Source organism: Hypanus sabinus, unplaced genomic scaffold, assembly GCF_030144855.1.
Source record: "Hypanus sabinus isolate sHypSab1 unplaced genomic scaffold, sHypSab1.hap1 scaffold_265, whole genome shotgun sequence".
In the NCBI taxonomy this organism is placed as follows: domain Eukaryota; kingdom Metazoa; phylum Chordata; class Chondrichthyes; order Myliobatiformes; family Dasyatidae; genus Hypanus; species Hypanus sabinus.
In genome coordinates, this window is record NW_026780781.1 from 581,021 (window position 1) to 608,753 (window position 27,733).

General features: G+C 43.1%; 1 protein-coding gene across 3 annotated transcripts; it reads left to right on the forward strand.

Moving 5' to 3' along the window:
* Positions 1-27,182, forward strand: LOC132388109 (gastrula zinc finger protein XlCGF8.2DB-like). Of its 3 annotated transcripts, none has more exons than XM_059960468.1 (3): positions 1-137; positions 1,856-2,002; positions 24,865-27,182. In XM_059960468.1, exon 3 carries the CDS (start codon positions 25,307-25,309, stop codon positions 26,189-26,191), a length of 885 nt encoding a protein of 294 aa, XP_059816451.1. In that variant the 5' UTR covers positions 1-137; positions 1,856-2,002; positions 24,865-25,306; the 3' UTR covers positions 26,192-27,182. The 3 variants fall into 3 exon arrangements, with proteins under 3 accessions (XP_059816451.1, XP_059816452.1, XP_059816453.1); XM_059960469.1 differs by lacking the exon at positions 1-137 and adding an exon at positions 370-678; XM_059960470.1 differs by lacking the exons at positions 1-137; positions 1,856-2,002 and adding an exon at positions 18,979-19,164.
* Positions 27,183-27,733: the final 551 nt, after the last annotated feature.

The window sequence follows — 27,733 nt, forward strand, 5'->3', positions numbered from 1 at the left end:
CATGTTCACAGTCTCCGGCTGGACGGTGTTATCCTCTCCGCTCAGAGTTGAAGTAGGTCGGCTGTGTGATCGGGAAAGACTTTCGTCTCTTCCGTCGGGATCACTGTCTGCGGGCCGAAGATATCACTTTCCCATCGGTGAGTATTGAGACCGATCCCGAGCGGGGAGATCCGATGTTGGCCGTGAGCCCCGAACTGAGGGCCAGGAATTCATTTGTTTCCCAACTATCTGGGCTCGTCAGAAATGTGTCAACTCCACTTAATCTGCATTGAACGATCCAAACCAGGAGCCCAGGCTGTCTGTTTCTGCAGAATTTAAATGGAAGTCCCGCCGGCAGGTCACGTGAGACTGTGTGCCGCAGATTCGCCCCGCCCTCCGCTTTGTGATGCAAGGTCACGTGGTGTGATTTTGGCCACCGAGTCCCATTAACTTCCCGAACTCGCCCCGCTTCCAGAGGCTCCTCGCATTTGTCCTGGAGCTTTCTGGCTGTTGTGTCTTCTCCCGGACTGTGCTGGGTGAGAAAGGAGAACGTCCCAGGTTGTGGGAATCTTTGATTTCACTGCCTGCTTTACCGAGGACTGATCTGGATCCAAAGGACTGTGCAGATCCTCGCAGTTACCATGCAAAGCGTGAAGTGTCCGGATGGGAAATTCTCTATAGTGTGTTGATAAAAATTTGGTGAGGATCAAAGTATATATAACAAAGTGCTTGTTGTTTCTTCTATCTTTGTCATTTTTGTATAATTAATTCAGTAGCTGCGATGTGTTCTGACGTCTCCGGACCGGCTTTTCCGTGTTTACAACAGTAGAAATAGACCCGTGAGTCTGGTGTTCAAACTGTGTGAGCGGACCCCTCACTGTCACCAGTTTGTCACTCGGTGGAAATCAGGCAGAATCTTAAGTTGCACTAAAAACTAAATGTTTGAAGTCATTCTGACGAAACGTCATTAACCTGAATTGTAAAGTTTGTTCCCCTCCCCGCAGCTGTTCCTTACCTGCTGAGTGTTTCTGGTAATTCCACTTTCTTTTTATTACATTTAACCTGGAAATGGAAATGACTCGATCTGTGATAGTAGAACAGTAAAGAAAGCACAACTTTTCCCTGTCAATTATCCTGGAACCAGTTTGTCTGTTATTGCTGGAAATGTGTTCAGTACAGTTGTTGCTAACGAGGTTCACATGAATAATCTCAGGAGTGATCGGCTTTATGTATGAGGAGCATTTGATGGTTCTGGACCTGTGCTGGATGGAGTTCAGAGGGACGGTGGGGTTTGTGGAGGCGAGCTTTGGTTAAGTAAACCTACCGAATGCTGAACAGCCTGGATACAGTGGACATGGAGAGGATGTTTCCATTAGACGGAGAGTCTGTGATCTGACAGCACAGACTCAGAATAAAGATGCTTCTCGTTAAAATTCAGTTGTGAATTTTTTTTTGCCATTAGGTGTCCGAAGTGTGGAATTTGTTTCCACAGAGGTTGGTTGAGGCTGCGATTTGGGTATATTTATGACAGAGATTAATATATTCATGATTGCTAAGTGGCTTCAGGGTTACAGGAGGAAGGCAGGAATATGGTGTTGGAATAAAAATCAGCCATGGTTAAATGGTGGGACAGACCAGATGGATCAAATCACCTAATTCTGTACCTTATGTCTTACCATGACTGAATGATGGCTCCTTTTTATCCCATATTCTTTTGTATCATGTGAGGGACAATAAAAGATTCTTCACTGAGATCAGTATATCTGCCTTCAACGTTTAAATTTCAGTGAGTTTTGTTCTTAGTAACATTAAGCAGAAATGTTTGGTTCTGCTTTTTATTGTTAATGTGCTTCATTATCTTTCATGTTAACGTTAGACCTGCAGTGAGAGATTTATTGGAAGAAAACCCACGACTGAAGACGAGGGAACAGCAACAAGTGAACCAGCCCGAGGACTGAGAGCATCAACTGGAGAGGACCCACATGACTCGGAGATTCCAGTGATTCAGTCAGGAGAAAGTTTGGTGAGTCTCATTCATTCAAGCACTGGTCCTTTAGACATTACATACCTGTACAAGAGAAGGTAGGAAACAGCTGGAGTGAGACTGAAGAACCAATTATGCCTCTGTCAGACCCAGTTGCAATCATTGCAGGTCTGGTACTGTTCTTCCAGCAGCCCAGCCGTTTGAAACCAATCCCATTCTGTGGAAGTCAAATCCGGAGAGAGTCACTCAGAGACTGTATTAGTACAAACTCTTTATTCTAAGTACCCGGGGCTTACTCAGTTAGCCACTCCAACAGGAATTCCCACCCAATCCACTAACTGACTAACAATTCCCCTTCACCACAGATATATCCATCCAGATACTCCGCACACAAGACAGGCTGGAACCAAAGTTATTTACTACATGACAGGCTGGAGCCCCTAAAGACAAATTACAAAATAGTCATAATGGCTTACACACGCAGAACAGACTGACGCTGTCCTATCTCTGCACATGAACACACAAGGAGATAAGCATCCTGAAACCGTAGCTAGCTACCCTGAAGAAGAAATATGGCTCAGCATGGCTTAGTACATCTATTGATCATCAGCAGTTTCTTTCAGAAAAACAGGCTGCTATTTTTTAATGAAGTGTTAAACCATACTTCATCATCCCCTCCTTTTTGATCATTACATGAGCAACAAAACAGTAATTTTTTACAGAGAAAGCAACCAAGTACAGCTTTGACTTCTCAGTGAGAAAAACTGCATTCAACAGTAACTATAACAATGATATGTACAACTATTAGGACATAATGCAATATCATGCCCCACATATTACAAACAGGCCTTTGAAGATCACCATTTCGACCCTTCCGTGAACCCGTGTAAATCCTGCCCTACTTTCTTGATGCTGTCAATCTCCTAGGCAGTGTGCTCGGAGAGAGATGTAGTGTCATTAGACACATCAGGGATAAAGGTGCAGCATTCTGTGTCAATAATAGCACAGGTTCCCCCTTCTCAGCTGGGATAAAATCTAAAGCCGTAAGATTCTGTACGACTGTTTGCCAGATTGCAATCTTTTCAGTGGGTATTTCTGTTACTTGGGCCTGTGTTTCTGTCAGGGCCCCTGCAGTGTTGTGGCCAGCTCCTCAAGTGCTGTAGCCAAATTTATTATCTCTCATGAATTCCCGGCTACTCCATAGGAAAGAAAAACTATCATCAAAGATCGCTCGGTCTCAGTTATTCCTTTCCACTGCTGGGCACCTGCAGTTATGGCCAGGAAGCATGTTTCCCAGTGTAGGAAGTTCTGTTTGGTGGGGGCCTGAGATACATCTGTCAATACACTGTGAATGTCGGGGCCCCTAGTTCTACCCATTTGGCATAAGTGTGACAGAGACAAAAAAATCTTAACTGGATGCTGGGGTGAGTCCTCTCAAAGACATAAACACAAACACCACTGTTATGCACCCGTAATGGTTTAAATGAACCAGCAGCTATAGACAACACCTGGAGTCTAGTTTTGATGTTAAAAGCGCTGTCTTTATTAGTATCTACTTGTATAACAACTTAAGCAAAATAATCTAAAGTTAAAGGTGTTATGAGTACACATATGTGTAAATATATCTCCCAAACCACTGAGCTCAGGGAATACCAAGCTCAATGTCTTGAGATGGTGAAGCATAAAAGTTCAGTTAAGCCATGGAATAAATGACGAGAGAGATATTTTTAATCCAAGGTGAATGTCGAGAGAAGGCAACTACATTGAATTCCACAAATTTCACAGTGGTAAAACAGGATAATGTCGCTGTAGGTCTTATCCATTGTTGTTCTAAATCCACATACGAAATATCACCAAAATTAGCTTATCACAGGGATAAGTCTTCAAAGGGTATGACCATCCAAGCAAGGGTTAACGCACAGGTAGATTCTGCAAGGTACTCCCAATCCAGATCCAACACACAAATTATTACCGACAGTGATTTCCACAGAATATCCCTTCTCACAAGTGTTTACCACATGTAACACCCTGGGTCGCCTCAGGCTCGCTCAGCTCGTTCTTGTCTAGGGGGAGCAGCCTTCGGCCCCGCCAAACTAGGTAATCAGCTGGTGTGGATGCTGTGTGATGTCCCCGCCTCGCCCACAAACAGACAGTACACCATATGCGATTAAATGAGTACAATTTATAAAGGTTACTATAACTAAGTGATTAATAACGATACAGTATATATGAAGAGAAAATTGAAGAAAAGGCGCCAAACTTATCAAAGTCCAAACCACTTCGTGCACAGCCATTGGAGCTCAATTTCTGAAGTCTTCTGGCCACCATTCGATCCCTTCCGAACTCCTCGACTCTCCAAACAGCTCAGGACCATCCGAGTGGTCAACCAAGCACATCTAGCTTCATCCCCCACCCTCCTTGGAGAATCTCCCGGCCTCGGACCCCCCTTTGAGGTCCGATCCTCACCCAGCTTAGAGCATTGCGACCTCTCTCTCGACCCCCTCGCGCCGATCTGCCCAAACGCCCGTCAACAAAAGCTTACAGACTCAGAAGAAAGAACATTAATCCCCATTTGGTTTACAAAGGAATACCATTCTCGTTATCAGTAAATTAGCATTCCTGCTAGTTAACAAAAAGAAACCCTTTCCCAACAGTAACAAAGAAAAAAGAAGAAACCCCCTTTACACTCTCCCTCCACCAAATAAAAGTCATGTCCTCATGACTACTAAATAACTCGCCACCTTTCCTGCCAACACACCATAACCCAAGCACAAACAGTGACATCTCCTCCCCACACAGTAACCCTCACGCCCTGTTCCTCAGGCGCTACTTAGGCCAACTATCTGGGAGTTCCATAACCCTTCTGAGGCCTCCATACCCCCTCACCTAAACCCTTCAGGCTCGGACACAACTGGGAATACCTTGGGCCCACTACTAACTCCTCTCTCAACCTCTCACTTATGCCCCACACTGCACACAGCTAATCCTCCCCGCTACACCTGACTCAATGGGAGAAGGGCCAAAGGTCTCTTCCTCAATCGAGGGAAAGTCAGCAAAAGGCAGCATGTACCACACATCCAGCACATCATCCATCGAATCTGTATTCTTCCTCATTCCTGTGATCGGTAGCTGCTGTTTGATCTTCTCCAAACGGAAACACGTGGCCTGCACTGCTCCCGCAGTCTCTTCAGCCTCCTGTTCAGTATTCACTGCACTTCTCTCCAGCTTTTTCTTCCTCATGACTTCTTCCAGATCAACTTTCAGATTTTGCACTTCATTTGAACTGTCGACAGTCATCTTCAGGTTCCCTTCAAGCTTCCGCTTCTCTCTTCTGAGATTCGTCTGTAATTTCTTCACCTCCGCAAACTCCCCTCTCCGGGTTCTCAGTTTGCTATTACCCTCAGCCAGACAACTTTCTTCATTCTCTCCAACTTGTAAGTCTTCCGAAAGGTTCCAGATCACTTTCTCCAGTCTCTCCATCTTCATTTCAAACTTGATTCCCTAGAGACAGTAACTCACGAGCTGCGACCTTCGCACGTGTCCCGAAAACACTTTAACTCGGTAGTTCTCAGCTGCTCCTTCAACGACCTCACTTCATATTCTCCTGAGGCAAATCCAAACACCAAGAGATCATCCACACACACCAAAACTCCAAACGCCTCCACGTCCCCTATGGTCTTCCACCTGCCCCGCAGGAAGGTTGCAAGGGCTCCAGATATGCCCTGTGGCATCTTTTTGGACCCGAAGACTCCTAGGGAATTTATAACGGCCGTCTTCTCCTTGTTAGCCCCACTCATCAGGATCTGGCAACATCCACTCCTCAGATCCAGCACCTTAAACCATTTCGCACCACTCAGACAGGCCATCGCCTCTCCAGCCCTCAGGGCCATATTCTGGTCACTGACAGTGCGCCTCTTCAACGCAATATAATCCACACACACGCTACGTCTTCCACGGCTTCAGGGGCCAGTCGCCGCAACCTCTCTCTCTCCGAGGTGTCTTCAGCAGTCAACTCCGCTCACTCGTGGTATTTCGCAGCGTCCACTAAGAGGGTCTCACCATCAGCTACGTCCCCCCAGGCCGTACCACCACTGGCTCTTGTTTGAATTGGGAATCAGCCCAATGCTGCTACACACGTCCACACAAGCAGCTCGAAACTCTGGGTGCATCGACAATGCCTCCAAACAACGCTCACCCACCTCCTCCAGGCAGGCCCCCAAGCACACCAGCAGGATATTGGTTCTCTCTAGAACAGAAACGCTGCCCGTCTCAACAGGGTCCGGACACATCAGCATTAATGATTCATGAACCTCAGTCTCCTCCACATTTGCCTCTAAGAACTCCATTTTCACTGACCAACAACTGTCGTCTGGATAATCACCGGCACTGGTACCCCGAATCTCCAGTGTCCTCAATGTTGTCAAGGGTAAATGTTTCCAATAACGGTTATGAAACAAACTGTACAGCAACTTAACCAGTGCCCCGGTGCCGAGGATGGCTTTAACTTGACTTCCATCCATCCGTAACAACACCTGTGCGCATGACCCCTCTAAGCCTTCAGGAATAGGGTCTGTTCCTTTCGGGAGTTCCTTGGTACATTGCTGGGAACGTGCCCCCCAGAGACCCCAAGCCGTTCCCCCACTGGGCCTCCTCTCAGTTTCCCGACACCTCTCGAATCAACGGAACAACTGATCCCCTTGACAGATCCCCTTGGCACCGCAAGCAATTTATCTGCCCCCCTAGGCAAAAAGGGATACCCTAAAAACTTCCCACCAATCTCCTGCCACAGATATAATAAGCCCCCCAGCTGCGGCATTTGACTTCCAGTCGAACCACACGCATTTTCCCACACTTTCCCAGAACTGGCAGTGGTCACTTCGAGGTAATTGCGCCTGACAGTTCTAACAAAGTCACCAGCCTGCCTACTCAAACTTTCAACCCGTCCCTGTCGCTTTTCCTCAGCCAAGCACTGCCACTCACCCAACAACTGAGAGGTCCGCTCCACCCACGCCTCCGCCCCTTTAGGGCTGGACATTATTCCAATAACCGGGCGGAGCACACCACTGCAGAAACATCCCAACCTGTCACTCCTCAATCTCCAAACAGTACGGACAACCCATGGTCCCACCACCATTTCGTCAGCACTAGTCGGAACTCGAACAACGACAATTGCTACCAACAGCAGCCACCCCACACAACACACACGCAGCGATAACCAGCAATCGCACACCCACAAAGGCACACCAGCTCTTCGCCACAGACACAATTTAAATAGGGTGATCACACAGCCTCCACAGAAATCAATCCCGGACGAGCCCCCACAATGTAACACCCTGGGTCGCCTCAGGCTCGCTCAGCTCGTTCTTGTCTAGGGGGAGCAGACTTCGGCCCCGCCAAACTGGGTAATCAGCTGGTGTGGATGCTGTGTGATGTCCCCGCCTCGCCCACAAACAGACAGTACACCATATGCGATTAAATGAGTACAATTTATAAAGGTTACTATAACTAAGTGATTAATAACGATACAGTATATATGAAGAGAAAATTAAAGAAAAGGCGCCAAACTTATCAAAGTCCAAACCACTTCGTGCACAACCGTTGGAGCTCAATTTCTGAAGTCTTCTGGCCACCATTCTATCCCCTCCGAACTCCTCGACTCTCCAAACAGCTCAGGACCCTCCGAACTCCTCGACTCTCCAAACAGCTCAGGACCCTCCGAGTGGTCAACCAAGCACATCTAGCTTCATCCCCCACCCTCCTTGGAGAATCTCCCGGCCTCGGACCCCCCTTTGGGGTCCGATCCTCGCCCAGCTTAGAGCATTGCGTCCTCTCTCTTGAACCCCCTCGCGCCGATCTGCCCAAAAGCCCGTCAACAAAAGCTTACAGACTCAGAAGAAAGAACATTAATCCCCATTTGGTTTACAAAGGAATACCATTCTCGTTATCAGTAAATTAGCATTCCTGCTAGTTAACAAAAAGAAACCCTTTCCCAACAGTAACAAAGAAAAAAGAAGAAACCCCCTTTACACACATAACACACCCGAATCCAGCTAAGGGTTAACAGAAGTGGTAGCCTCGAAATAATCCAACAAATGCCCATTTGGATTATACGAATTATCACCAACAGTGATTGGTCACAGGGGTACCTCTTCAAGTGAATTACCACAACCAGGCAAGGGTTAGCACAAGTGGTCCTCACAGGATACTCCCAAACCAACAGATCCACTCCACTGGATCAAACAAAGTGACAATCCCACATTCGGTATACAATGGATGAATAATCCTTGATTCAATGAAACAAACTGGGAAGTGTAAACACGCTGTGTGGTCAAATATTTCCAGCACACGTTCGTTCTCTCTCTCTCTCTCTCTCTCTCTCTCTCTCTCTCTCTCTCTCCCTCTCCCTCTCCCTCTCCCTCTCCCTCTCCCTCTCCCTCTCCCTCTCCCTCTCCCTCTCCCTCTCCCTCTCCCTCTCCCTCTCCCTCTCCCTCTCCCTCTCCCTCTCCCTCTCCCTCTCCCTCTCCCTCTCCCTCTCCCTCTCCCTCTCCCTCTCCCTCTCCCTCTCCCTCTCCCTCTCCCCCTCCCCCTCCCCCTCCCCCTCCCCCTCCCCCTCCCCCTCCCCCTCCCCCTCCCTCTCCCCCTCCCTCTCCCCCCTCCCTCTCCCTCTCCCCCCTCCCTCTCCCCCCCCTCTCTCCCCCCCTCTCCCCCTCCCCCCCCCCTCTCTCTCTCCCCTCCCTCCCCGAGAAAGCTGACGTCACTCAGGCACTATCTCTTAAAATGACAATCCACGGCAAGAAACCTAGAGGTTCATCACTCTCCGCTATCAACCAATACAATTTCCTTTAATCCGAGAGAGTCCTTCTACTTAGTTCCTTCAGTAACATCTTTGCAGTCTCTTCAATGTATTGCCCCTTCAGTTTCACAGCCGTCGGAGTGGTCAGTAACACTTCATATGGTCCTCTCCACCAAGGTCCAACTTTCCCTCTATCCCAGTTCCTGATCAGGATAAATTCCCAGGTTCTATGGTGGGATAGTCACTCCTCTCTGCAGGGTAGTTCTCATCCTTGTAAGCCTGTCATACCTGTGAATGTAACGCTTGGAAAATTTTGGTTAGTTGGCATATTTATTTCCCCATCTCTTCCAATATCTAATTTTGCTGGTAGGCTTTCTGGGAGCAATGGTGTACAAGGTCTTGGTCCCCAGGATATCCTCATGGGCCAACCCTGAATGTTTTAAACTGGTGACAGGCCCGCTTTCCCCTATGGGGTAACCTTTGTGGAATAGGGCTAATGGTCGGACCTTCAACCAAGTGAGTCCAGCCTCTGCTGTTAGTCTGGCCAGTTTACTCTTCAGAGTGCCATCGGCTCTCTCCACTCTGCCAGCGGCCCGTGGGTGGTGTACACAGTGGAATTGTTGCTTGATAGCTAGTTCATTACGTACCCCTTTGTTTACTTTCCCACAAAGTGTGGGCCATTGGCAATTCAATAAAATCAAATTGTAGACAGAAAAAGGTCCACCTGTCAAGGGACTCGTACCCGCTGTGCAGGGTGCAGGTTACCTACCATTCCCTCCTTTCCCAGGGGTGTTAAATCATGTATATAATCAGCCAATATTGGTAAAAACTGGAACACATACCTGTCCCGCTGGGGTAATCCATAAAGCTAGATCAGGGTCTTTCTGGCACCCCCATCTGGAACCACAGTTTGCGCTCTTCCTCAGAGGCGTCCCCCTGAAAATTACGTACCTCCCTCATGTCCGGCAAACCCGTTCTGCTTGAGTCATGGAGGGTTGCTTGACGGGAACCCGAGGAGGCTGCAACTACTGAGGATTGTGCCACACTTTTCACTGTCTGATCTGCTAGAGCATTGTGTTTAGTGACACAGTCGGACATGCGTGTGTGGGCCACACATTTCGTAATAGCCAAAACTCGAGGTAGCTGTAGAGCAGTGAGTAAGTTGTTTACAAAGGTGGCATTACTAATGGGGTGGCCGGAGGAAGTCAGGAATCCCCATGTTCCCAGAGAGCCCCCTAGTCATGTACAATTCCAAATGCATAACGGGAGTCTGTGTAAACGTTCCCACTTTAGTCTGTTGCTGGGATACAGGCACGAGTCAGAGCAAACAGCTCAGCCTTCTGGGTGGAGTCAGATGCTTCAAAAGAGGCCTGTTCAATTACTTCACTGTCAATCACTATCGCATCGTTTCCCTGCTGGATCCACAAAAGAGCTTCCATCCTCATAAAATTGCTTCGGGCTTGAGGGGGTATTGTGGAATGGATGGGAGAGTCTGTCCTTCTTTCACTGTGATCCGGATGGGCTAGTGGGGATATTGCAGAATGGATGGGAGAGTCTGTCCTTCTTTCACAGTGATCTGGACAGGGGGACAGTTGGTGCGACCGACTTCATGGCCTGAATTTGCTCAGAGATGGGGGACAGTATCTTGGGATCGGTCAATATTAAAAGTGTGTCTCACCAGATGTCCCGCCTTCACCTCAGACTCCTTCCAGTATCGGAGTTGGACCGCAGCCAAGTCTTGCCAGTCTCCCTCGGTGCTGGAGGCTTGTTTCCTCAGGGTGTAGGCAATGAACTCTGGGCTCTTTGGCTTGAACCCAGGGCAAACACTAACAGTGGTATGGGGAACCACCAGTTCTGTCTGTCACCAAAGGAAATCCGGAAATTTGGCCAGTAATGCACTGCCCAGTTTTCCTTTAGCCTTTCCAATCACCATGACTGGGAACTTCTGTCCCTCGAGGGGTGCATAACATTGACTTTCCTCAGATGAGCACCCCGTAGGGTCACAGCACAGAGTCAGGTAGGGGTCGACCACTGGCAGAAGGGGTTCAAATGCAGTGGAGTCCAGATTAAGTGCCCACAACAAGGGGGGTCGGAAATTGGGGAAGCTGTCAGTTGTTCACCTGTCACAGGGTGACACCATTGCCTGTGCAGAGAATCTCGACTTCCAACAGACAGAGCAAGTCTCACCCTGCTGGATTACACCCCCGACTGCGGGGTGCTGACTGTAAATGAAACCACACACTGGTTCCCGTGGAATTCCACCTCCAGTGGCTGGTTATGTGAATACATACATTCCATGCCTTCAAACCCAGACAGAGTGAATGTTGTGTCTGATAACTGCAATCCCTTTTCCGATACTATTTCCCAATTGAGAGTGGTTGTAGTTGCCCCTATATTAATCATGAACGGAACTGGAATAGCAGCAACTGTCAATATTACACTGGGCTCTTCCTGAGGGATGGTACTGATGGTAGGAAGCATCCTTGCTTGTCAATTTCTAAACGGGTTGTAGTCCCCACCTGTCTCTTGGTCGGTTTCTGTTCCCATTTCTGATCCCCAGATGTAGCCCACTCATATCCTTCTTCCCACTGAACATATTCACCTTTAATATTCTTTTCATATCTTTTTATTATTATTATTTAAAAATAGCACAAGTGCATCGAAGTAACAACACTTACAATGCCTCATAAAAATTATCTTAAGGATTGAAAAATTTGTGAATTAAAAAGAAACCCATTGGAGGTACAACCCCGGTGCCATGCGTCATAAAATAAGCTTCCAAAAATAAAAATCAAACCACCAAAAAGAAAGAAAAGATATATCAAAAAAAAATTACATTTAGATTGTGGAGTTAACTGAAATGATAATAACGAGCAGATGAGCCCCATCTCTTCTCAAAATCAATTAAAGGTACAAAGGTTCGACTTCTAATTTTCTCCAAGATGCAGCATCACCTGAGAGAGCCATTGTGACAAAGTAGGAGCTGATATAACCTTCCATTTCAACAAGGTGGCCCTCCTAGCTATCAATGTAACAAGCATGTTGGTGAGACACAGAAATACAATGGATATTTTGAGGAATTATTCCAAAAAGCATAGTCAATTTATTAGGTTGTAAATTGATTCTGAGTGCTTTAGAAAATGTCGAAAAGACTGTCTTCCAAAACTGATTTAATATTGAACATGACCAGAACTTATGTGTCAGTGTGGCTATCTCATTTTTACATCTATCACAATACTTGTCAACATTGGGAAATATTTTTGGAAGTCTCTCCTTCATCAAATGGTACCGATGTACAATTTTAAATTGAATCAGTGAATGCCAAGTACAGATCGAAGAAGAGTTAACCAGCTTCAAAATCCGTGTCCAATCCTTCCATATAAAAGGGAAATTGAGTTCCTTCTCCCAATCCTGTTTAATCTTAAGTAAAGGACGCTTATCCCTTTGCAATAATAAATTATAAATTCTTCCAATAGAACCTTTCAACAAGGGGTTCATATTCATAATAGTATCTAACAAATCAGCTTCCAATATGTAAGGAAAATTACTTAAATATTTTGTTAAAAATGTCTAATGAAGATATTGTAAAAAATGTGAATATAAGAGAGAATACTTATCGGCAAATTGTTCAAAAGACATCAATCTGCCTTCTTTAAATAAATCCAAAAAATAATTAATATCTTTATTTTTCCAAAGTAAAAAAAATTGGAACACTCCAAGAAGGTTTAAAAAGTAATTACGATAAATTATACTACAAAGTTTAACTTTTTTAAGATAAAAAAATTGCGGAACTCGATCCAAATTTGTAAAGAGTGCTTAACCACAGGATATAGGTTTATATTAGCAACTTTAGCTAATTGTATAGGTAGAGTAACTCCTACTAACGAAGTTAAATAAAACTGTTTCACAGCTCTGTTCCTGGTCTACCCAGATTGGCTGATCATTCCTATCAACCCAATAAAACCAAAAGGACATACAATGCAGGTTAACAGCCCAATAATACATTCATAGATTAGGCAAAGTGAGACCATCATCCTTTTTCAACTTTTGCAAATGACGTTTACTAAATCTTGGTCTTTTATTATCCCAAATAAAAGATAGAATAATAGAATCAATCCGATCAAAAAAATTCTTAGTAAACAAAAACTGGAATATTCTGAAATAAATATAAACATTTTGTTGGGCGGAAGCAGACATTTTGCTTGCTTCTTCTGGAATAATCCCAAAAATTGCTGTAAGTGAATTAGGTTGAACATCCACATCTATAACCTTAGATAATTTTCCAAACACATCCCTCCAGAAATTGTTTAAACTTACACATGACCAAAACATATGTTAGAGTAGCTACTTCTTCAGTACATCTGTCACAAATAGGGCTTATATTAGAAAAAATGTGCGCCAATTTATCTTTGGACATTTGGCCCTGTGTACTATTTTAAACTGAATTAAGATATGGTATTAACAGATAGGTGAATTATTGACTAAATAATAAATTTTACTCCACTGATCATCTGAAAGTGAATGTTGAAGTTGTACTTCCCAGGTGCATTGAACCCTATCATTTGGCGACATGCGAGCATTCATTAACTGTTTATAAACAATTGCTATGAATTGTTTTTGAAAAGGTCTAAACTGAAAAATAGCATAAGCCAAATTTAAAGAGCAGGCTGAGGGGTAAATTGGTAAAAAATCACGTTAAAAATTCCCAGCCTGCAAATATCTGAAAAAATGTGTATTAGAGATAACATATTTGTCCATTAACTGTGAAAAAGACATTAAACAGTCTTGTAAAAACAAATCTGAAAAAGTCCACTAAAGGAGGGAAATTGGCTTTTTAAAGATCCTGATATTTTTAGTAATTATAGCACCTAAATATCTAAAAGAATCCATAACTTTAAAAGGAATATTATCATATATAGAGACAGATTCATTTAACGGAATTCACTTCTACTAAAATTTATTTTATATCCTGAAAGGTCTCCAAATTAGTCATATAATTTTACCAAAGCAGGAATAGATTATTCAGGCTTGGATATATATATATCAATAAATCGTCAGTGTAAAGAGAGATCGTGTGCATGGTCTCATTCACAAGAATCTCATGAATATTTTCGGCTTCACAAAGAGCAATAGCAAGGGGCTCTAATCTTAAGTTAAATAACAAAGTACTTAATGGACAACCTTGGCTTGTCCCCCGTGATAACTGAAAAAAGGAGACCTACAGTTATTAGTGACAACAGTAGCAATTGGAGCTTTATATATCATTTTAATCCAATTATTAAAATTAATACCAAAACCAAATTTTTCTAAAGCGTTAAATAAATATTTCCATTCAATTCGATCAAATGCTTTTTTAGCATCCAAAGATATAAGGCATTGTGGAGTTTTAGAAGAAGGTGAATATATAATGTTAAATAATATCCGAACATTTGAGAAAGAATAATGACCCTTTATAAAGCCTGTTCGATCTTTAAGAATGATTTTACTCAAAATACTCTCCAACCGATTGGCCATTATCTTTAAGTGAATCTTAGCATCAACTTTCAACAACGAAATAGGTCTGTATGAGGGACAATCAGAAGGATCTTTATCCTTTTTGAGAATTAAAGAAATAGAAGCTTCATAAAAATTAGAGGGTAAATCAATTTTCACAAAAGATTCTTTAAACATCAACATATCTGGAGAAAGCAATTTTCCAAATTTTTTATAAAATTCTACAGGATAACCGGCAAGTCCCGGGGCCTTACCAGACTGCATTGAGAAAATAGCTTTATGAATTTTGGATTCAGTAATTTAGGCATCCAGAGTTTTTTGATCCTCAACAGAAATTTTAGGAAAAGCAATCGTTCGTAAAAAAAAACACATTCATTTCAGAAGAGTCTACTGGACATTGAAATTTATAAACTTCAGTATAAAAGTCTTGAAAAATCTTGGTAATTTCTTCATAATGCCGAGCCAGGGTACCATCTTTTCTACGAATTTTCAAAATTTGCCTCTTGGCTCCGGCTGATTTTAATTGAGATGCGAGTAGTTTATTATTTTTATCTCCAAACATATAAAATTGGCTCTTTAACTTAAGTAGATAACCCTTAACTGAATGCGTTAATAATAGGTTATATTATGATTGAAGTTCCACCCTTCTTTAAAATGTCAATATTAGGGGAAGTCACATAGATATTATCTAAATCTTTAATTTGTTTTGAAATGTTATCTAATTTTGCTTTAGCCTGTTTTTTAAGTTTAGTTGAATAAGAAATAATCTGACCACGTAAAAATGCTTTAAATGTATCCAATATAATTAATTTAGACATACCTCCTATATCATCAAAAAGAAAGAAATTATTTTGTGTGGCTTTCAATAAAACTGGTAACTTCAGAGCTTTACAATAAAGTCTGAGACATGTGCCATGGTGGACGGCCAAAAATGTCATTGTCAAATTCAAAGGACAAACTCAAAGGCGTATGATCAGGTATAGCAATAGTGTCATATTTACAGTCTTTAACATCAGGGAAAAGACGGGGATTAACTATAATATAATCAATCCTTGAATATATTTTATAAACATGGAAAGAAAAAGAATATTCTCTGTTATCAGGGTGTAAATGTCCCCATAATTCGATCAACCCAAAATCAGTCAAAAAAGAGTTAATAACTGATGCAAAACGATTTGGAAGTCGTTGATTAGTTGAGCTCTTATCAATCATAGGATTTAATCAAAAGTTAAAATCCCCACCCATTAACAACATATACTCATTTAAATCTGGCAGTAAAGCAAATATTCTTTTTAAAAAAGAAGGATCATCTAAATTAGGACCATACAAATTAACCAAAACAACCTTTCTATTACAAACACTCCTTTAACTATTAAAAATCTACCATTAGAATCTGATTCAATTTCCTCTTGTGTAAATATATTAGATTTAATAAAGAGAGACACACCCTTAGTTTTGCTCTGAGAGGTAGCATGGAGTTGTTTTCCATTCCACCAGCAAAAAAATCTATTTTGATCTCCTGTCTTGCTATGTGTCTCCTGAACAAAAATTATATCAGGTTGGAATCGATTAATAATTTTAAGTCTTTGTTTCATTTAATAGGATGATTCCAACCACGTACATTCCAACTTATTACATTAATCCATTTAACTGCCACACTATAATTTTATTGTAATTGACTTTATACTTGCGAAGAACGCATACCATTATGGGATTATCAAAGATGGCAGTGATGAAGAATAAAGCCATATAGAAAACACGCATGCTCCGGAACCACCCAATGGGAAAAAACTCCTAACTCTAAACCCACCCGCCCTCCCAAAAGCCTGAAAAAAAAGCAAGTGAGCTAAGATAGATGCAATGACATGGGCCACTCTGTTGGTCTCGTCTCTGCCTCCCCCCAGCCAGTACATAAAATATATAAAATGACCTTGCAAGAAAGACAGTAAAGTCTCAACAAAGGAGAGTGTTTACATTCCATCATTTTTTTAAACAGAAAAATAATCAAAATAATATAATCTATTAGAGAGAAAAACCAGCCCCATCTTAAGTTTAGCTTTAAATCCCTAAGAAAACTTTAAATTCAGTTATAGGGCGCTATAATAAAACAGATTTAAAAAAGTTAATAGTATACTTAACAGAACTAAATTGATGAAAATATTAATTAGTAAAATCATAGTAACTTAACCCTCCCAGATAAATATATAAAAAGAAACCCTGTTGGTAGAAAAAAAAACTACCAGTTAGTAATTTAAAAAACAACAAAAAATCAAACCAAATATTAGATAAAGGGAACAAATCCTTTTATCCACTTTTCTCAGTCAAATATGTAATTAACCATTTAAACAGTCAAACTTGATCCGTAAATCTTTCCAAAAAAAATCAGATAGGATATAATGATGAGCAGGTTTTCTTTTCTTCTTTTATTAATCTGTCAATGAAATATCCAAATAGCCTTCATATATCTTCTTTTCGTAGTGTGAGTAATATACAGATAATCAAACAGCTTTACAGTTAGTTCATTCAGTAGTAACGTTAGTGATGGTGACAGGTATAGCCTGGACAAAATCCAGCTCGACTTTTGGGTCAAAGAAAGTACATGGGGAAGAATTAGGAGGAAAAACTTTCATTCTTGTCGTGTAGCTCAAAGATGGAAATCGTTTCTTATCATATGCTTGTTTCATTACCAAAGCAAATCTTGCTCTTTGTTCCATTACTTCTTTTGGATAATCTTCGTAAAAACGGAGCTCAGACTCATTGAATCTGAAAACTCTGTTTCTTGCCTGTCGCATTATTTGACCTTTAATTTTGAAGTGATGAAAACAAACCAAAATAAATCTTGGTCTGGTTGAGTCTTTAAATTTCGAAGTGGACAGCCTGTGTGCTCTTTCAATAGCAGGTGGCTGTGATGAAATAGTCAGAAATAGATCATGAAAGAGCTTAGCAAAGTAAATCATTAAGTCTCCATTTTCAGCTCCATATTGCAATCCAACGATTCATATGTTGTTTCTGCGAGACTTAGTTTGCAAATCAATAATCTTATTAACGATATTTTTCCAAATGGGTTGTAGTTTCAGACAGTTTTTGCTTAGTTGACTTCAATTCCTCTTCATGATTAGTAACTTGAGTTTCCATATCTTTAAGATTTCCCAGAAATAAGTTCATTTCATTATATTCATTTCCAGTTGATCTTTAATTGCCTTATTCTGATCTTGAATTGATTTCAGTGTCCAAACAATATCTTCAGCCCATGATGGCATTTCAACAGATCTTTCCTTTGGTGTCTTTCCTTTTTCATTACCTTTGTCAGTAGGTTCATGCAGATTTTTCCCACTTCTCATAGACATAGACATATCACTCCCCTTCAAGAATCAGCAATTAAAAATTTGAAATTCAAAATTTAATCTGTGAGCGGGAGAGAAAACTAAGAGCAGCACAGGATTAGTGCTACTCCATCGACAGACAGAGGCAGTTTCCATTCACCTGTAATATTAGTTCTCTTCGGGGTTGATTGGCATTTGAAAGCCGTGTTCCAATGATACGTCAAAGCTCGTTGCATTCGATTTTGGTCATTGTCTGGCCAATCCATATTATTTGTTAATGATGTGGGCTAACTTAGTTGGTAAGCATTGAAGCAGTAAGACATTAAATTGGGGGGACAGATTCCCATCATTAAAGGCTTGGTCTCCTGAGAAAGTGCTGTAGCAGGCCACAAAACTCTACAGGGTCGATATGCCAGACACGGGTTCGGGATCCCGTGTTTCCCTATCAGTTCTAACTTTAGACTGACGTTCCTGCCTTTCTCTCCCATGTAGGCTGTCCTCGGTTTGCGTACGGTGTTTCTCCTGCTGTCGTTTTCGGCGCCCATCCACCCATTCACGCTCTGTTTTTAATGTCTCCCAACCTTTGGTGTTCCTTCTGCAGTACTTACCTCTATACTGGTGATTGCCAACCTGTCGATTGTGATCGACTAGTCTATCTTTGAGACTTCGCCAGTAGATCCCGGGAAAAAGAAAGGAAGAAAGAAACTGTTGAGAGATTGTTTCCGGGTTGTGGGGTTTTAGTTCCATTCTTTCTACATGCGTGTAACTACACAGTGTCCCCAACCACTGGGCCGCGAGGAAACAACATGAGTCAGCTGCACCTTTCCTCGTTCCCTGTCAGCCCACTGTTGAACTTGAGTGCATGCGAGGTCATCAGTCGCCGAACCGCAGTGACACCCTCGTGCCAGAGATCACCGGTTGGCCTCGGGTGGCCGGTGGGAAGTGCCATCACTACTGGCCTGGAGTGCTGCCTCTAAACCTGTTTAGCACACTGAATGTTCGTGGGGAATCCAGTGCTAAAATGTTCGCAGACGACCTAATTCGGGCTCAGCGTTTCATAGGTATCAGACCAGCTACCGTGCTGTGATCTACTGAAACAAACTTTTGTCGGCTGATAGGTCCTACAAGGGGGGGTGGGCGCGTGCCCTGTCACACTCCTTGCTCTGTCGGTCACTCTCTCCGGACTGTGACTGCCGCGGCCCCGGCACAGGGACTTCCGGTCCTGACATTGTCCTCTCACCCGACCCTCGAACAACCAAACCAAGCCAAGGCATCTGGCGGCGGGCCGGCAGGAGGCTGTCCAATGAGGCAATGAAGCCCTCAAAACTGCTTTAGTACCCCGAGTCCAAGCACCCTGCACTTAAACGCAAATGTGTTGAGCTTTTTCAGCGGAGAAAACTTGAGCAGCGCGGGACAGAAGCTAAGTGCCGAGAGCCATGAAAAGTAAATTACAGAATGGACTGGACATAAGGAACCAGCTTCGAGTATCGCTGTATTCCCATCGTGTTTAACACCCCCACCCACCCCATCCCCCGTCGGCCGGTCCGCAAGAATATTGTCAATATTAAACCGTTCTGTGGTGCAAAAAAAGGGTGGGTGCCCCATTGTTTATACATTATTGCTACTTCCAGGTTGTGGGGCTTTACTTATGGTCTTTTCTGCCCTGGTGCGCATGTGTGTAACTAATTGATCTGGGTTGATCTTGCATTTTACTAAGGCCAAGGTAGGGGATCTTGGGCTTAAAATGGTTGGTGACCACTACTGTATCCCTTTATCACATGCATTATTCCTCCAACTTGCTGATAATATACTGTTCCACTTTAAAGGTATGTCACATACGGAATTTTTTCCAGTTAGCCAAGGATTTCCTTCAACGCCACTGTGTGGTGTTGGGAAATCATGTACAAGGCAAGTTACAGCAGTAGTTTGCCATTGCCTTCTGCTGGGTGAGTTGTTTTGTTCACCAGCTCTAACCCAGCACAGATGAAAGTGTGCAAGGGAATCAGCTGGATTCGAACTCGGGACCTCTTGCCTCAAGGTCCAACGCTGAAGCCACAATGCCACCATTGGCATAGCCAGCAAAGTTCCGCTTTACATCTGCCTTTTCCTTTCATTCCCTTTTCAACAATTTCCACTTCTTTCCTCAGTTCTTTTTAAAAATCAAATTTACTGCTTGTTCTCATGAGGTAATAACCCAGGCTCCTGCACCCTCCCCCATCCATGGCCGCATTTTGTTCTCCAATTTCTTATTCAGCGCTGCACTCAACATTCACAAATATTTTTCCTTGTCTGAAGAACTCTCATACAAATTGTATCGGGCTGCTGCTGGCCTACTTGTATCAATTGACTGCAATTGACCAATGTAATTTATTGGGCACAAAGCTTCCTGCTCAATTAACAATGAGATAAATTTACCCGGCCTGCACCTTCTGCTTAATTGATGAATTTACCTGGCATGTCTGCCTCCGGGCCACTTAGTAAAATTTTGCCTACCTTATACAAATCTCCCAACAAATTCTTTCCCGATCCTGTCAAGGTATGTGATCAGCCTTGAGTGAGGCACCGTACGTCCAAAGGAACTAACGGTGAGTGACAAATACCAATTGGGCTCCCTTTCGGTCTCCGCAGTCCCCAGAGTGGTCCAGCTGCTTACTCAGCCCGTCTGCTTGGCACTCCCTATATTGGGATGCTGTTCATGATGCCAAATGTTAAAGTTGAATCTGAATAAAACTCAGGAGACCAGCTTCTTATCGACGCCATGGTTTATTGTGCATTCAAATGCCTGCAGGAGTTTTGAGACCCAGTTGTCAAAGGGGAGCACTGCCACCTTCTGACAAGTCGAATGACTTGGGTTACAGCCATATATTTATACATCGTACATCCCATACATTAATATTGCAAGATGTTATTTGAACTGGCACACACCCTAAGTGTGTTGATGCAAAACTGAATTACTTAGATAACAGAGTTTGGTTTTAATTATAGGTGGATGGACTGTCCAGTCCTTTTCAGTTATTCCCTTTGCAAGGCCCTGACTTAATTACAAACAGATGTTCATTCCTGTCCCTATCAGTGAGTCCTCCTCCCTTTACTCACAACGAGGATACAATGTATAATCTGATCAGCTCTCAATGTGTCTCTCTGCAAGCCACAGAGAACTGGTAATGAGTCTGTCTTAGCTAAACGCTGAAGACTGAGTTCACTTCAGTTCAAAATTCCTATTCACTCCCAACTATTCTTTTAGCCAGAGGTTACACAGGTTCAAAATGAATTTTTTATATACCCTCAATTCCTCAGGAGGGTTCAGGGGAAATGTTATGCCCAATATAGAAACTGGTGTTACCTGTGTGTATTGTGGCAATGCAAGAGGTGCTGGAGAATTTGTAAGTGGGAAGAAGTGGAGTAATATTTGCAAATCTGACTTTTTAAAGCATAATTTAGCAAGCAAACCACATATGGACAATATGCAAAAGCTTTGATGAGAAAATCCTTCATTACCCATTACAGGCCTGCTACATAGGTTGTGTGAGAGTGCAGATGAACTCAATCAAATCTAGGAGAGATCAAAGTACTTATCAACAGTGATTTGCTAGCTGTGAAAACAATTACCTCTCTGTATAAAATTTACGGTGCACATGTCACCGAGTAAAAAAAGTGCACAGTATAGGATTTGTGTGCACACTGGTCATTACAAATTAGAGGGGACATTGGTGGGAAGGTGGTGAGACCTCCAGTGTCCTTGATGTCCTCACCTACCAGATGTGCACCCTGCACGTTAAGGAGATGGAACCTGAAATGGATGAATTCTGGATCGTCCGGGAGTTGGAGGTGGTGATAGATATGACATGGTGAGTTACACCCAAGGTGCAGGACACAGAAAACTGGGAGAGTCAGGAAGGGGAATGAGGTTAAATAGCCATTGCAGAGTACTCTTGTGCCCATCAAACACAACAAAAGGTAGACCACTTTAGAAACTGGTGGTGAAGGGGATTACCTGACAGAAAAAGGTCAAAGGGGTGATAGGGGATTCATTAGTTAGGGGAACAGAACAAGAGGGGACTGATATCCAAGTGGTAAGGCATGCTAGTGCTAGTGAGGGTGGAGCGGGTGATGTGGTTAAAATAAGCTGTTACGGGAATGGGAGCCAGAATGACCAAACAGATAATGGAGAGGGTGAATTAAGTTGAATTGACTTCATTAGATACATACTTCATAAACATGAGCAGTAGAAATCTTTATGTTATGTCTCCATCTAAATGTGAAATGTGCAATTTATGGTAATTTATGATAGATTGTTTGTACATAGGACAGTCAATATAACATCGAAATGCAATTGTATCAGCATGAATTAATCAGTTTGATGACCTGGTGGAAGATGATGTCCCGGAGCCTGTTGCTCCTTTTGCTGTGGTACCATTTCCTGGATGGTGGCAGCAGGAACAGTTTGTGGTTGTGGTGAATTTGGTCCCTGATATCCTTTGGGCCCTTTTTATACATCTGTCTGTGTAAATGTACTGAATAGTGGAAAGTTCACCACTACGGATGTGCTGGGCTGTCCGCAACACTCTCTGCAGTTTCCTGCAATTAAGGGAAGTACAGTTCCCATACCAGGCAGAGATGCAGCCAGTCAGGATGCTCTCAATTGTGTCCCTGTAGAAAGTCCTCAGAATTTTGGTCCCCATCTCCAACTTTTTCCACTATCTGTGGTGACAGAGGTACTGCTGTGCTCTTTTCACAACACAGCCGGTATGCACAGACAATGTAAGGTGCTTTGTGATGTTTATACCAAGGAACCTAAAGCTGTTCACCTTCTTAACCCCAGATCCATTGATGTCAATAGGGGTTATCCTGTCTCCATTCTTCCTGTCGTCCACAATCAGCTCCTTTGTTTTTGTGACAATGATGGAGGTTTTGTTTCCTTGACACCAGTCAGATGTTCAGATCATAGATAGATTCAGCAGTTAGATGGTTGAGCCTGGTATGATGAATGTGCTGAGCTGTGTATATCACAATGCAAGAAGCGTCGTAGGAAAGCCAGATGAGCTCAGGTAGGGAATTATGATATTGTAACCAATATTGGGACTTGGTTGCAGCCAACAGTCTGAGGGATTTAGAGGATCAAATTTGTAGAGAGATTGCAGACCATGCCAATAAACAAAAAGGTTGATTCAGTAAGTGATTTTAACTTTCCATATATTGACTGGGACTCATAAACTGTAAAGGACTAGATGAGGTAGAGTTTGTCAAATGTGCCCTTAATCAATACGTAGAATTCCTGATGTAGAAGTGTGCAATAACCTGTTAGGAAATGATCAGGGCTGGTGACAGAAATTAGTGATCATAATGCCATGAGATTCAAAGTAAATATGGAAAAAGAGAGGACTGGACCACGGGTTGAGATTCTAAATTGGAAAAAGGTCAATTTTGATGCTATCAGAAAGGATCTGACAAGTGTGGTTTGGGACAGGCTGTCTCCTGGCAAAGGAGTACCTGTAAGTGGGAGGCCTTCAGATGTGAATTTTTGAGGATGCAGAGTTTGTATGTGCCTGCCAAAATGAAAGTTGAAAGGTAAATTGAAGCCTTGTATATTTTGTTACTCTAAATGCCTCAGACTGTTGGGTGGTACCGAGACCCATTAATGACTAGAAGTCATGATTCCATGCACTGAGCTCATCTGAATTTTTTTGTTGTCTTCTTTTGGTTTCTCAAAACTTCCCAATAGTTTTTGTTCTTTTGTTTGCCCTCTCTTTGACATTTATGTTGTCTTTGGCTTCTCATTTTAGCCACAGTTGTGTCCTCCTGTCTTTCTAATGCTTCCACTTCTGTGGAGTCACTCGGGTCCTGAATTGCTGCAGAAACTCCAGCCACTGCTGCCTAATTGTCAATCCTACCCTTTCCCTTCCAAACAAGTTTGGCCAGCTTCTCTGCCATAGAAACACGGAGAAGTTCAGTGAAGAAACAGGCTCTTTGGCCCATCTAGTCAATGCCAAAAAAGCATTTAAACTTGCAGTGCGATGTGGACCAGCTGGCAAAATGGTTTGAGAAATGGAACAAGGAATTTAATGCAGACCAGTGTGAGTTGTTGCACTTTGGTCTGACCTACCAATGGAGGTGTTTCACAGTGACTGGTCGGGCACGGAGGAGTGTTGTACAAGAAAGGGACCTGTTGTAGAAGAAAGTCCTTAATTCACTGAAAGTTGTATCACAGTTAGATAGAGACGGAAGGGAAGATTTTAGCCCAATGGCCTTCATGAACAAAAGTACTGACAACAATAAGTGGATGTGATGTTGACATGTAGAAGACATTGGTGAGGCCTAATTTGGAGTACTGAGTGCAGTTTTGGTCACAACCTACAGGAAAGATGTAAGGACTTTGAAAGAGTTCAGAGAAAATTCACAAGGATGTTGCTAGGTCTGGAGTACTTGGGTTATAAGGAAAGATTGAACAGGTCAGGACTTTATTCCTTGAACTGTAGGAGATTGAGGGGAGATTTGATTGTGATAGAGGGGCATAGATAGTGTAAATGCAAGCTGGCTTTTACCACTGAGATGGGGTGGGATTACAACCAGAGGCCATGGGTTAAGGGTGAAAGGTGAAATGATAAGGGGAACATGAGGGGAAACAGTCATACGGGTGTGGAATGAACAGCCAGCTCAAGTGGTGCATGCGAGCTCGATTTCAACATTTCAGAGGTGCATGTAGGTACCTGTATGGTAGGGGTACGGGAGTGGGCAGTTTAAATAGTTCAGCACAGACTAGATGGCTCAAAGGGCATGTTTCTGTGTTGTAATTTTCCTACAAGAATGTGAAATATTACAAAAATTCACTGTGTCATTTTAACAGCTGTGCGGACCAACCATTCACCTCAACAGGAATTTTTTATATGACATTAAAACTGTGGCACTTTAAGTTTATAATACATAAAAGAAAATCCCAGATGCACATCAAGAAAGACTAATTGCGTGAGACAGTTTTTCTTACTGTGGGGCCAGGCACCCATGCAGCTCAGCAGGAACAGGGAGTAATACCAATGGAGAGAGTCCAACTCCACCAAGGTACAAATTGGAGATGCCAGAAATGCTCGATTCTTATAGAAACAGGAAGAGCATCAGGAAATTGATGGTCATTCCAGATACCAGCCCTCTGCCCAGTCAGGAGATGATTTCTCTGTCCAACTTGGGTTGTACCTCACTGTAACAGTGTGATATCAGATCAAACCTTGGTAACTCAAGTAATCTCATCTGAAATGTTGTCCTACACCCATTGATGGATTTTGTAAATCTTTTTACAGGTTAAAAACAAGAAGGAATTTGTCTCCAGGAAGTTCAAACATGGCACACCAGTTTGGTTGTTTCTGTCCAGAAATTTAAGAAGTGGAGCAAGGGATCCAATTGACCATCCTTCCTGCTCAAACTGTGGGGAGGGATTCACTCGATCATCCTTCCTGCTCAGACTGTGGGGAGGGATTCACTCGGTCATTTTACCAACTGGCAACCCATCATTTTACACAGGAGAAAGTCTATTCACCTGCTCAAATAGAGGGAATGGATTCACTCGGTTATCACAATTGAAGGTACATCAGCACATTCACACTGGGCAAGGCCATTCACCTGTTTTGTGTGTGAGAAAGGATTCAGTCAGTCTTCCCACCTGTGGACACACCAGTTCACTCTGAGCAGAGGCTGGTGATCTGCTGAATATCTGGGAAAGGATTCACTCAGTAATCTGACCTAATGGCACACCAGCGTGTTCACACTGGGGAGAGGCTGTTCACCTGCTCAGAGTGTGGAAAGGGATTCACTCGGTCATCCACCTTACTGGTACATCAGCGAGTTCACACTGGGGAGAAGCCGTACACCTGCTCAGTCTGTGGGAAGAGATTCACTGAGTCATCCACCTTACAGAGTCATCAGCGAGTTCATACTGGGGAGAAGCCGTTCATCTGCTCAGAATGTGGGAAGGGATTCAGACAGGTATCCCATCTACTGAGTCATCAGCGAGTTCACACTGGGGAGAAGCCATTCACCTGCTCAGAATGTGGGAAGAGATTCGCTCACTCATCCAACCTACTTTGTCATCAGCGAGTTCACACTGGAGAGAGGCCATTCACCTGCTCAGAGTGTGGGAAGGGATTCACTCGGTCATCTCAACTACTGACACACCAGCAAGTTCACACTGGGGAGTGGCCTTTCACCTGTTCAGAATGTGGGAAAGGATTCACTGAGTCATACACCTTACTGGTACATCAGCGAGTTCACACTGGGGAGAGGCCATTCACCTGCTCAGAATGTGGGAAGACATTCACTCAGTCATCCAATCTACAGAGACATCATCGAGTTCATATTGGGAAGAAGCCATTCACCTGCTCAGAATGTGGGAAGAGATTCGCTCACTCTTCCAACCTACATAGTCATCAGCGAGTTCACACTGGGGAGAAGCTGTTCACCTGCTCAGTCTGTGGGAAGACATTCACTCGGTTAGCTAACCTACAGAGACATCAGCAGGTTCACACTGGGGAGAAGCCGTTCACCTGCTCAGTCTGTGGGAAAGGATTCACTCAGTCATCCCAAATACTGGAACACAAGTCAGTTCATAGTGGGGAGTGGCCATTGTTATGAATCCCTAGGTTTCATTTGATATGGACTGTCATTTTAAGAGAGATTCAGAAGGTGAATCAGTCTGACTCGCAGCTTGTTTAGTTTTAACCGAGGACACAGACACTCAGAGTCAGACGGAGACGAAGGAGGAAAAATGGAAGAATCGAAACCAGGGAACCAGTGGCCAAGGGTCACTGTTTGTAACTTTACTTTGCCACAAGGGTGGACAAATTATCGATTCACCGTACATCGGATGTGTGGTTGTCACCTCATTTAACCCATAGGAGTGGATCTGATTTGGGGTATCCTGCAGAGACCACTTATGTGTTAACCCTTGCCTGGGTGTGATGTGGTTATTCATTTGAAGATGATACCCCTCATGACAAGTCACTTTCGGTGATAATTCGTATGTAGATTTGTAAAGATGACGGATAAAATCTACAGCTATTGTTCTCTCATTTTAACACTGTGGAACCTGTAGAACAGACAGGCAGACTGATCCTGAGGGAAATCGAGTTTTGTTACAGCCACACCAACCAAGAATAGTGTAGAAATATAATTTAATCTTTGCAAGTGGAAATAAGTCCAGGAGCAGCCTATTGGCTCAGTGTGTCTGACACTCCGAGGGAAGATTAGAAAAGTTTGATGGCCATAGGCAGGAATGACTTCCTGTAACACTCAGTGTTACATCTCGGTGGAATGAGTCTCAGGCTGAATGTTATATGGTTAAAGCATGATGATGAAATTGAACATCCAGTAACTTATTTCTCAAAGAAATTTAATGCGCATTAGAAAAATTATGCCACCGTTGAGAAAGAGCTGCCAGCATTGCAATACTTCGCTGACTACATATGTCCTGCGCAGAAGCCACTTGTGGTTTACACGGACCATAATCCATCAGTGTTTCTGGGTAAAATGAATGATAAGAATAGAAGGTTGCTGAACTGGAGTCTGATCTTGGAAGATTTTGACTTGGAAATAAAACACGTGAATGATACTGAAAATATTATAGTTTGTTCAGCTTAATGTTAAGTTTAAGTTTGTAATGCTTTGCTATGTTACCTGATAATTACAAGTGTATTGCTTTAAGCTGCATAATCATTAATTAACACAAAAAAAATGTTATTTCATCAACATTTATCCTAAAAGGAGAGAAGCGTGACGAGATTTGAATAATTATTTGAAAGTGGACTGTTCCTTTAACAAGAGAGAGAGGGAGCAAACAGCATGTGTGTGTGAGAGAGAGAGATCGTTCAAAAACAAAAGCACGAAAACAGTATTCACAACTCAAGGTCACAAAGTCAGACATCTCTGCTGCCGGACAAGAATCCACCAGTTGCAGGCCACAGCCTCAGGCCAGCACAGAGGCGAGCAAACCCCGCGGAGAAGCGAGCAGAGCCGAACAGTCCCTCGACTGCGACTCCGACAACGACCCATTTCGATCCGTCCAGTTTCTTAAATCGATAATATATTGGGTCATTCCTCGTTCTGTGTTACTTCGACACGGCCTCGCGCTCGGGTTTCGTCACTTCGATTCGGTCAGTACCCGACACGGACATCGTC